Below are 12,221 nucleotides of genomic sequence, written 5' to 3'. Positions count from 1 at the left end.
GATATGTACTGCGTCTCCACAAATAAAATAACGCAATGTGAAAAACTAAACAGCTAAAACTATAAAGGTTTCTTTTGGACCCTAAATCTTATGTACCCTAAACTTTTGAATAGCAGTTTTTCACAAATCAGTTCACTTTGTTCATGTTTTATTTATTATACTTTCATCTTGATTTCGCAGATTTTCTTCTTCTTCTTTTTATATAAAAGTCAGTACTTTAGTGCCATGTTAAAATAAAGTATAGAACATTTCAGAATTTTGAGCATAAACTTAATGCTTTGATAATAATCAATAAATAGGCCTTTTGCACAAAAATATTTTTCATAAACAACTGAATTCTACCAGAAAAGTACTACTTTTATATTGTAATTTTATGACGTTATTCTAAAACTTACTCACTGAATAATGCTTTTTATGAGATAAGATAAAAACATTTTTTAAATAAAGCAACATAATTTTTTTAACCTGCCACTAAAAAACTATTGCAAGAAAAAATATGCATTTAGTTCACCATCAAATACTAAAAATCATCCTAATAATAAAAAACCCATTGGAGAATTAATATGAATTTCTTACATGACATTCCTACCTGAATGTAAAAAGTTCTTGAGGTAGTAACCAGTTCAAAAAGATTGTCCCTCATCATCAAGTCACTAAAAACACAAATCAATAACAGATACAATAATTATGGGTAAAAGCTGTTGAAACAGCACAGCAGCACAAATGAATGATGGGAATGCTTTTATTGTTTATTACTCTTTGTTTATGCACTATTATGAAAGTCTGCCCAAGTCCCAAACTGTGGAACTTTTAAACAGTGTGAACTGTCACATTTCAATACTAAGATAAGCTTGGCTGCCTTGAGTAAATAAAACAATAAGAAATGTCACTTTTGCCTGAACTATCCTGACAGAACACATACATCATTGTGACGTCTGTTCAGAGTGTGTTTTCATCCGGAAGATCAAATGTAAAAAAATGTGATATCTCGGTTCAACTATATTGTGTCCCTAATACCTGTGTACTTACATAGTAACTAGATGTGTACATAGTATTTAACCAAAGTGTAAGTACATATTGGTACTGTACATAGTATCTACAACTGAAATTTTTGTGTAACTACACATATGTAACAACCCACTGTGTGTAAGTACAAATGTGTAACAGGACACTGGTAACAACACTTTTTGGTAATGAAAGTACAAATGTATAACAAAATGTTACACTTTAAATTCGATTTATCATGTAATTACTCTGATGTTACACAGCAGCGGCCAGTAAGTTAGGCTTCAGATAGAAATTGTGGTCGCTGTCCAGAATGTTACACTTTATATTAAGTGGACAGTTCCTGAGGAGTTACCACGTCACTGATATTACAGTGGTGCACAAACTCCAACTCGAGATCCAACACCTCCCACTTTACATATTCCTAAACCTGCCCATCTCCACCTCCTGTATCCTACTTCACCCCTAAACCGACCCATCTCTACCTCCTGAATCCTATTTCACCCCTAAACCTACCCATCTCCACCCACTGGATCCTGCTTCACCCCTAAACCTACCCATCTCCACCCACTGGATCCTGCTTCACCCCTAAACCTACCCATCTCCACCTCCTGGATCCTACTTCACCCCTAAACCTACCCATCTCCACCTCCTGGATCCTACTTCACCCCTAAACCGACCCATCTCCACCTCCTGGATCCTACTTCACCCCTAAACCTACCCATCTCCACCTCCTGGATCCTACTTCACCCCTAAACCTACCCATCTCCACCCACTGGATCCTGCTTCACCCCTAAACCTACCCATCTCCACCTCCTGGATCCTGCTTCACCCCTAAACCTGCCCATCTCCACCTCCTGGATCCCACGTCACGCTTAAACCTACACATCTCCACCTCCTGAATCCTACTTCACCCCTAAACCTACCCATCTCCACCTCCTGGATCCTACTTCACCCCTAAACCTACCCATCTCCACCTCCTGGATCCTACTTCACCCCTAAACTTACCCATCTCCACCTCCTGGATCCTACTTCACCCCAAAACCTACCCATCTCCACCCACTGGATCCTGCTTCACCCCTAAACCTACCCATCTCCACCTCCTGGATCCTACTTTACCCCTAAATCTACCCATCTCCACCCACTGGATCCTGCTTCACCCCTAAACCTACCCATCTCCACCTCCTGGATCCTGCTTTACCCCTAAACCTACCCATCTCCACCCACTGGATCCTACTTCACCCCTAAACCTACCCATCTCCACCTCCTGGATCCTACTTCACCCCTAAACCTACCCATCTCCACCTCCTGGATCCTACTTTACCCCAAAACCTACCCATCTCCACCCACTGGATCCTGCTTCACCCCTAAACCTACCCATCTCCACCCACTGGATCCTACTTCACCCCTAAACCGATCCATCTCCACCTCCTGAATCCTACTTCACCCCTAAACCTACCCATCTCCACCCACTGGATCCTACTTCACCCCTAAACCTACCCATCTCCACCTCCTGAATCCTACTTCACCCCTAAACCTACCCATCTCCACCTACTGGATCAAATGGTTCCAATTACACTTATACATACTGTTGTTACAAAATGTAATTATAAATGTCCTGGTCCACATTTGTACTTACACAAACCATCCTGAGGGTTGTTACATATGTGTAGTTACAGAAATATTACAGCTTTAGATACTATGCACCAATGTGTAATTACACTGTGGTTACATATTACATACACATTGTTACTATGTAAGTACACATGTATTAGGGACACAATATAAAGTGGGACCGATATCTCTAACGTCACAAATGTTTCCTAAGAATGTCATTTGTCAGAAGATTTCTCAGATATGTGACAGAATGTATGTGAATCTGCTCTGAAATGTTTTGCAGTTGTTTCTACTCAGTTAAGTTGGTTAAAGTAGAGCACGATGCTTTTCCAGATGATTTACCAGACGTGATAACAATGTGTGCCTAGTAGGTTGTCCAACACAATCAATCACAGTTTAAATGCATGCACTTTCAATGAAATAGCGACAGATCTCTTATTCCTTATTTTGACATATATACCACTTCATATGTGACTTTAAAGTGCAACTATAAGTATGCCATTGAGACAATAATTTAGCATTGTGTAGGATTTGTTTACACAGTTTTTCAACCTCTGGCTTGACCAATGGTGTACATATGAGCCGTAACTTCCGGTTTGTGGAACACTGAATGACAGGGGTTATGGCAAAGTTTATTTGGGAAACATTAAACAAAACTAAACTAAAAAAAACAAATGAAACACTACTGACCTTTGTTTACACTCCTGCACCTTGTTGACTTCCTTCAAAGGAATAACTCGCAACGCCTCCCGCTCCTAAAAACAAAGTTTCATTCAGTAATCTATTGAAAACGGTCTTTATTTCATGCGAATGGTTGATAAGCACTGAGCAAACATTCCAGCTATGCTGAGTGTGTGCAGTGAGGAAGTACAGGCCCGAGCAGGTAAGCAGTGAGCGCAGGCTTGTGATTATCAGCCCTGAAGTATCCTTTATTGACATCTACTGTATGATTTAGCCTTTGACCAAGCCTCGTTCCTATGCCTGCCCTCCTCAGACACACACACATCACAGTTGTCTTTTCCTACGGTGTTTAACACATACAGTACTTTAGAACCACAGATCATAGTCCACTAGCCTCTATTTAGATCAACAGAAATCTGAATCTAGTCATGGTTTGGTTCAGTTTAAATAGATTTGATTTAATACAATAATTTTTGTAAGATTTGTAACAGCTTCTCAATTGGAAATAGGTAAAAAATTGTATTCTGGATATGAAATGAAACCTTGGAAACATTCATAGTAAGATTTTGCTTATATGACTTAACTCCTAGTGATAATTGCATTGAAATTTCACTGTTGGAGAAAGAAGATCAGTTTACTAGTTTCTGCTATTCTTAACTTCATGGGAATAAAAATAATTAGGCTACTATAAATCCGTGGGAAATAACGTGTCAAAAAATGTTCAACAGGAAGTTGTTTGTTTGAATAGTGGAACAACTTTCCATTGTTCTACGGCCCCAGTCAAAACTATTTAAAACAGTTTACCATGATTTTAAAAAACTACTTTTAAAAAAAGTGAGCCAATGTTGGTTTCTTTATCAGACATGGTTACTTTATTTGAGAGGAAACGTATGTTGGATGCCAATCGATTGTCTAATCATCCCTTCTCCAGTGAGTTATTAAAGGCATCTTGTTATTATAGGCATCTATTATAGTTATTATAATAACATCTTGTTATTATAGGCAGTTATTATAGGCATCTTGAAATTGTTAACCCAGTGTCATTTTCAATTTTGGATTATGAAACTGTTAATTTCCCAAGCTTATAGCTGTAAGGTTAATAATTCACATGGTTTAGCTCTAGAACTGAGATTTGGAGCAGGGCTTTATATATCAGGGTCAAAGGTGGTGTTAACCTTTTCAAAACTTACACATGGCCTTGACTTGGGTTTAATATTACACAACTTAATCATAGCATAAAAAGCCTATTCATACATTTAATTTGTTATTTTTGCTATTTGCATTTGGCTTTTAAAAGCAGCTTTTCCAAGTATTAAATACAGAAATTACGACAAAGAAAATTTAATTTAATATTTGGTCCCGCTTTATATTCTGTATTCATGTCAAAAAATTAATTGCTCGGTACAATGTACTTTTTTTGATGATGTTGTATTGCAAAACACTTCTGCTGCTATTTAGGTGGGACACAGTTAAGGTTGGGAACAGGTTTGTCATTATGGTTATGTACAGGGCAGGGCAAGCAGTGTGATTATAGATTTAATTACAGAAATATTTAATGCATTAAAATGTTATTTTTTAAAATCTAAGTACAGAATAAAAACAAGAGTGTACATAATATGTACACTGGTTCAAATGATTCAGTTAAATGATACACTGTAAAAAAAAAAAGAGTTGCGTCAACTTAAAAAAATAAGGCAACTTATCGCAAGCGCTTTTTTGAGTAAACTTAACAAATGGGGACTGAGGTCCACCCAACTTAAAATAACTTAATATCACAAGTTGTCACAACATAAATAGTCATGTTAACCTAAAAAATATCAGAACAAAATATTTTTTGTTTACTGAACACAAGGCCTATTATCTACATTTAGCTGACGCTTTTATCCAAAGCGACTTACAATTGCTATATATGTGTCAGAGGTCGCAAACCTCTGGAGCAAATAGAGGTCAAGTGTCTGGCTCAGGGACACATTGGTGTCTCTAGGGCTGTCAAAATTGCTCAAAAATGATGTTCGAATATTCCCTCTAAAAAATACACGAATATTCGAACTATTCGAACATCTGGTTGCGCATGTTGTCAAAGACGCATGACCATCTATACACATGACCAATTTTTTATATTATTCAAATAGTTTAAATAAATGAAAGACCATAAAACGGGTCAAATAACTTTTTGATTCTTGTGGCATGAAGTACCTTTCAACATGTATTTAACCTTTTTGTTTGTTTTTAAAGGAACTATTATTTGAAAATTACTATATTGCGAATTTTAACATCAACCTAATCCACTAGGCAAAGTTACGTCCAGTGGACGTCTTTTTATGTCTTTGCAGACGTTGAAAAGACGCCCACCGAGGAGACAATGTTTTTATGATGTCTTTTTTAAAAATGTTTTTTATATCTTCTGTATGTCCAATATTGACGTTCACAGATCCTCCTTACAAGGTTCTGTGACTTTATATCTGTCAGACATCTAGAGAAGCTCTTATTGAGAATTAACAGAGGTTTAAATGTTGATACTTGATTCATTCGAAGTCACCATTGTGGTGGACAGTGTTTGGTTTAGTTGGGATCTTGGTCCAGTTGCTTCTTGTGTTAGCTTGTTTCTTGCTGCTGTAACGGTGCATTAGTGATTGTCACTCTTTATGAGGTCTCTTTTTGCCGCGTTCATCTAGTACGTGTCTGTGGGAGCATCACAACAATCTGTGACGCTGTATAGGAACTGTCACGCTATCAGTCTCTGTTTCCTGGGTGTCCCCTAGTGAGCGCACTTCTCCTTAGGCACTTCACCATAGGCACTTTAATTCCGCTTGTCTGGTCATGTCGTCACAGTAATTGCACTCCAATTAAATCGCACAGGTGTTGACTATCCTTAGTCATTAGTCTCCCTATATAGAGCTGTCTTTCTCTGTCGTCTTTATGGAGTCCTTACCCTATGTGTGAGTTGTGCTTGTCTTGTGAGTCTTCTCGTTACCTTCTTGTTCTTCCGCATTCTTATCCGTTTCATCCGGTTCCCTTTTTGTTTGGTTTGTCTCTCTAGACAGTTTTATTTTGTATTTAACCTGTTTGTGCAATAAACCTCACCTGCAATTGGATCCTACCTTCTCCTTGTGTTTTTCCCATAACCCAACCGTCACAGAAGGACTCCATCAAGCCTAGATCCAGCGGTGTGAGATTTCGAATCTGTTCCCCAGCCACCATGGAGGAACGGAGGGGGAGATTCCGGAACTTAACCACCCTTCATCAAAAGGGAAGCGAGGTGGGTGGCCTGGCGCAAGTGTTTTGGACTTTGGCAGTCGGGTTAGGTTACAATGATGCAGCACTAAAAGATTTGTTTAATAATTGCCTGGATGATCCTTTACCTCAATGGGAGATGAAGGGGTTAGAGATCCTGGACTTTTGGGGGTTTACCAAATACCTGCACCATCGTGCTCAGTGGGATGCAACAACCACACCTGAGTTTCCAGACAAGACTGCCACCTGCCCAGCGCCACAGCACAAGATGGCCACCAGCCTAGCACCACAGCACAGGATGGTCGCCAGCCCAGAGCCACAGCTTAAGATGGACGACTCAACGCCTGAGTCTCCAGACAAGGTGCCGCCGACTCGCCAGCGTGGAGGACGGAGGAGGAGGAGACAGGCGTCGACCGTCCCTCAAGGCCTGGAGAAAGTCCCAGAGGCCGAGGCTGTTCCCGAGGCGGAGCCCGATGCAGTTCCCGAGGCGGAGCCCGATGCAGTTCCCGAGGCGGAGCCCGATGCAGTTCCCGAGGCGGAGCCCGATGCAGTTTCCGAGGCCGAGGCGGTGCCCGATGCTGTTCCAGAGGCCGATGCAGAGGCGGTGCCCGATGCTGTTCCAGAGGCCGACGCGGTGCCCGAGACTGTTCCCGAGGCGGAGCCCGAGGCTGTTCCCGATGCCGAGGCGGTGCCCGAGGTGGTGCCCGATGCAGTTCCCGAGGCGGTGCCCGATGCCGAGGCGGTGCCCGATGCTGTTCCAGAGGCCGATGCTGTTCCCGATGCAGTTCCCGATGCCGAGGTGGTGCCCGAGGCTGTTCCCGATGCCGAGGCGGTGCCCGAGGTGGTGCCCAATGCCGAGGCGGTGCCCGATGCTGTTCCCGAGGCCGATGCTGTTCCCGAGGCCGATGCTGTTCCCAAGGCGGTGCCCGATGCTGTTCCCGAGGCCGATGCTGTTCCCGAGGCGGTGCCAGAGGCTGTTCCAGAGGCCGATGCCGAGGCGGTGCCCGATGCTGTTCCAGAGGCCGAGACCGAAGTGGTGGCCGAGGCGGTGCCCGATGCTGTTCCAGAGGCCGATGCGGTGCCCGATGCCGAGGCGGAGCCCGATGCTGTTCCCAAGGCCGATGCGGTTCCCGAGGCCGATGCGGTTCCCGAGGCCGATGCGGTTCCCGAGGCCGATGCTGTTCCCGAGGCCGATGCTGTTCCCGAGGCGGTGCCCGAGGCTGTTCCAGAGGCCGATGCCGAGGCGGTGCCCGATGCTGTTCCAGAGGCCGAGACCGAAGTGGTGGCCGAGGCGGTGCCCGATGCTGTTCCAGAGGCCGATGCGGTGCCCGATGCCGAGGCGGAGCCCGATGCTGTTCCCGAGGCCGATGCTGTTCCCGAGGCCGATGCTGTTCCCAAGGCGGTGCCCGAGGCGGTTCCAGAGGCCGATGCCGAGGCGGTGCCCGATGCTGTTCCCGAGGCCGATGCTGTTCCGAGGCGGTGCCCGAGGCGGTGCCAGAGGCTGTTCCAGAGGCCGAGGCGGTGCCCGATGCTGTTCCAGAGGCCGAGACCGAAGTGGTGGCCGAGGCGGTGCCCGATGCTGTTCCCGAGGCCGATGCGGTTCCCGAGGCCGATGCTGTTCCCGAGGCCGATGCTGTTCCCGAGGCCGATGCTGTTCCCGAGGCGGTGCCCGAGGCTGTTCCAGAGGCCGATGCCGAGGCGGTGCCCGATGCTGTTCCAGAGGCCGAGACCGAAGTGGTGGCCGAGGCGGTGCCCGATGCTGTTCCAGAGGCCGATGCGGTGCCCGATGCCGAGGCGGAGCCCGATGCTGTTCCCGAGGCCGATGCTGTTCCCGAGGCCGATGCTGTTCCCGAGGCGGTGCCCGAGGCTGTTCCAGAGACCGATGCCGAGGCGGTGCCCGATGCTGTTCCCGAGGCCGATGCTGTTCCCGAGGCGGTGCCCGAGGCGGTGCCCGAGGCTGTTCCAGAGGCCGATGCCGAGGCGGTGCCCGATGCTGTTCCAGAGGCCGAGACCGAAGTGGTGGCCGAGGCGGTGCCCGATGCTGTTCCAGAGGCCGATGCGGTGCCCGATGCCGAGGCGGAGCCCGATGCTGTTCCAGAGGCCGAGGCGGAGGCCGATGCTGTTCCCGAGGCGGTGCCTGATGCTGTTCCAGAGGCCGATGCCGATGCTGTTCCCGAGGCGGTGCCCGAGGCTGTTCCCGATGCCGAGGTGGTGCCCGATGCAGTTCCCGAGGCGGTGCCCGATGCAGTTCCCGAGGCGGTGCCCGATGCCGAGGCGGTGCCCGATGCCGTTCCAGAGGCCGACGCGGTGCCCGATGCTGTTCCAGAGGCCGATGCGGTGCCCGATGCCGAGGCGGAGGCCGATGCTATTCCGGAGGCCGATGCCGAGGCGGAGGCCGATGCTGTTCCCGAGGCCGATGCTGTTCCCGAGGCGGTGCCCGAGGCTGTTCCAGAGGCCGATGCCGAGGCGGTGCCCGATGCTGTTCCAGAGGCCGAGACCGAAGTGGTGGCCGAGGCGGTGCCCGATGCTGTTCCAGAGGCCGATGCGGTGCCCGATGCCGAGGCGGAGCCCGATGCTGTTCCAGAGGCCGATGCCGAGGCGGAGGCCGATGCTGTTCCCGAGGCCCATGCTGTTCCCGAGGCGGTGCCCGAGGCTGTTCCAGAGGCCGATGCCGAGGCGGTGCCCGATGCTGTTCCAGAGGCCGAGACCGAAGTGGTGGCCGAGGCGGTGCCCGATGCTGTTCCGGAGGCCGAGGCGGTGCCCAGGGCCGAGGCGGTGTCCGATGCTTTTCCGGAGGCCGAGGCGGGGCCCGAAGCCGAGGCGGTGTCCGTAGCGGTTCCGGAGACCGAGGCGGGGCCCAAAACCGTTCCCGATGCGGTGCCGGAGGCCGTTCCCGATGCAGTGCCCGAGACCGCTTCGCCCTGGGGGACTCCGACGGTGACCATGAGGACGTGGTGGTCATCCGCTCCGCCCTGGGAGACTCCGACGGTGACCATGAGGACGTGGTGGTCATCCGCTCCGCCCTGGGGGACTCCGGCGGTGACCAAGAGGACGTGGTGGTCATCCGCTCCGCCCTGGGGGACTTCGGCCGCGACCACGTGGAGGTGGTGGCCTTCCGCTCCGCCCTGGGGGGGCTTCTGCTTTGACCACATGGGTGTGATGGCCCTCTGTTCCGCCCGGGTGGGCATCACCTAATGTCCTCCATTTACCAATGTTTTTGTTTTCATTTGTTTTTTGTTTTTTCTATTTTCCTCCGTTGGACCTGGCCTTCCGTCCCTCCCCTCTTTCCTTCCGCCGGTCCACCACCCTCCTGGACTCCTTGTTTTGTGTTACACCTTCCTGTCTCTGCCTTTCCATCACGTCTGGTTGTTCCGTCTCTTTTCTTCCATTTTACCTGGTTGTCCTGTCTTTGTCTCTCCTTTTCACCTGGTTGTTTGTCTCTGTTTTCTGACCCTCCGTCCCTCCCCCTAGTCCGCCTCCGCTTCACCTCCCTCCTACCTCTTTTTCTGTTGGGTTTTCCGGGGTTTCAGGTGGAGCATCTGGTAGCTGCTCCGTAGGGGAGGGGGTAATGTCACGCTATCAGTCTCTGTTTCCTGGGTGTCCCCTAGTGAGCGCACTTCTCCTTAGGCACTTCACCATAGGCACTTTAATTCCGCTTGTCTGGTCATGTCGTCACAGTAATTGCACTCCAATTAAATCGCACAGGTGTTGACTATCCTTAGTCATTAGTCTCCCTATATAGAGCTGTCTTTCTCTGTCGTCTTTATGGAGTCCTTACCCTATGTGTGAGTTGTGCTTGTCTTGTGAGTCTTCTCGTTACCTTCTTGTTCTTCCGCATTCTTATCCGTTTCATCCGGTTCCCTTTTTGTTTGGTTTGTCTCTCTAGACAGTTTTATTTTGTATTTAACCTGTTTGTGCAATAAACCTCACCTGCAATTGGATCCTACCTTCTCCTTGTGTTTTTCCCATAACCCAACCGTCACAGGAACTCACTCGGCTAATAGCTGAACTGATTGCTACCTCGCTCTAGGAAATCAATTAATTACTGTTATAAATACAAAACGTCACTAAAACCTATAATTCTCAGAATCATTTTTAATGTTAAAAATATTTGTAGGGGACCCCCCCAAAATCCCCCTCATTTAGAATGTTGTATATATGTTAGGGATGCACAATAATATCGGCACAACATCGATATGAATATTTCTGCCGATGAGCCAAACCGATATTCTCCAAGTGAAATAATTGACCTGTTTTTCAGATGTGAATGTCTGTCTACATTTGTAAAATAATACATTTATGGTAGAATCAGTACAGAAGAGATACATGGATTTCTCTTCAGTAAAATTAAAGTTTAAATATATCAGTATATATTTGTAAATATATCAGTATATATTTGTATATATATTGATATCGGTATCGGCATCGGGCAAAATTATTTAGAAAATATCGGCATATCGAATATCGGCCAAAATCCAATATCGTGCATCCCTAATATATGTATATATATAGCACCCCAAAAGTTCTTTAATGTGCTCCTAAATTTTTCGACTCCTTGAAAAAAAAAGTATGCAACAGGCCCTGCGGATGTTTTTAAATATAACAGAATTATATTTGTTTCTAAATGTAATTATGAATTCCTCTTTAAATTTTAAGAGGAAGATGTGCTTCCTGTGTTGTCCTAAAGCAATAGCCACTGATGCAGACATGTTCAGACACAGTCAGCCTGTTGACACACAGCAAGAGGAATTCATGACACTGTGAACAAGCTCAAACAAACACCAAGGCATGCTCACAGACACACACACACACACGGTCTTATAGCCTCTACTGGACACAAGCTTTGACTCCCACATGAGTCACTGTCTAATTCTAGGGGCACATATGTAATTATGCTTCATTGGTGAAATGTGATTGGATCAGATGGCATGAACAATACACATTCCGGACTTTCACTTATCAGATGGGAGCTTATAGACAGGCTCACAGACCCACAGGTGCAAAACACAGTGAAAGCAAAGAGCTGCACAGGTCAATGGGTTTAAGTAGAATTCAAGGCCAACAGCAATGTGCAAGGCTGTGGAGAGATGCAGGAGGACGCGAGAGAGGGAGAGACTAACCATGTCTGATTTGAAGTAGCTCAGTGTATTGTCATCCAGCATGAAATATCTCCTTTTCCAGTTTTTCAACTAGAGAAAGACAGAAAGACAGAAATCTCTGTAAGAGATGCCAACCTAGATGGAAATTTAAATCATGTAGGTTGTATGATTATGCATTTGGTGCATGACAGGTGTTCATTCTGGATCATATTTGATATGCACATTTTTTTAATTCTCTAAATAAGTAAAATGATCATGCTGAAAAACCTGTTGTACACAGTTTTGTACAAACGATTACACTTTTTTTAAAGGAAGTAAACGGCCTTTTAGTACAATTTTAATATAACATCCCCCTTTAGGTTGTGCTACACAAGTCTTTTTTCTGTGAAATCTTTACTGGTTTTGATTTAGTAATATTGCAAGTAATATTTTAAGATAAACACTTACTTGATTGAAGCAACATAGATTTTACCTATAGGTTTATCTATATATCGATATTTTAGATTTTTTTTTTTTTAAATGGGAGTATTAAAAAATATACATCAGGTTTTAAGGAATATTTATTTGTCATTGTATTGCATTACA

The 12,221-nt window shown here is 46.0% G+C and overlaps 1 protein-coding gene across 5 annotated transcripts in view; it reads right to left on the bottom strand.

Annotated features, from left to right (window-relative positions):
• LOC128024923 (pleckstrin homology domain-containing family A member 1) overlaps nt 1–12,221 on the bottom strand; it is a 43,651-nt gene that overhangs the window by 8,687 nt on the left and 22,743 nt on the right. For all 5 annotated transcript variants that reach the window (XM_052610804.1, XM_052610805.1, XM_052610803.1 and 2 more), the window contains exons 8-10: nt 11,658–11,726; nt 3,313–3,377; nt 590–653 (exon numbers count right to left, since the gene is read on the bottom strand). In XM_052610804.1, coding sequence (XP_052466764.1) covers nt 590–653; nt 3,313–3,377; nt 11,658–11,726 — 198 coding nt within the window. The remainder of the gene's footprint in view (nt 1–589; nt 654–3,312; nt 3,378–11,657; nt 11,727–12,221) is intronic.

Source organism: Carassius gibelio, chromosome A12, assembly GCF_023724105.1.
Source record: "Carassius gibelio isolate Cgi1373 ecotype wild population from Czech Republic chromosome A12, carGib1.2-hapl.c, whole genome shotgun sequence".
Lineage (NCBI taxonomy): Eukaryota > Metazoa > Chordata > Actinopteri > Cypriniformes > Cyprinidae > Carassius > Carassius gibelio.
Note: the sequence above shows the minus strand (reverse complement) of the source record. Positions and strands in the feature narration are given on the sequence as shown.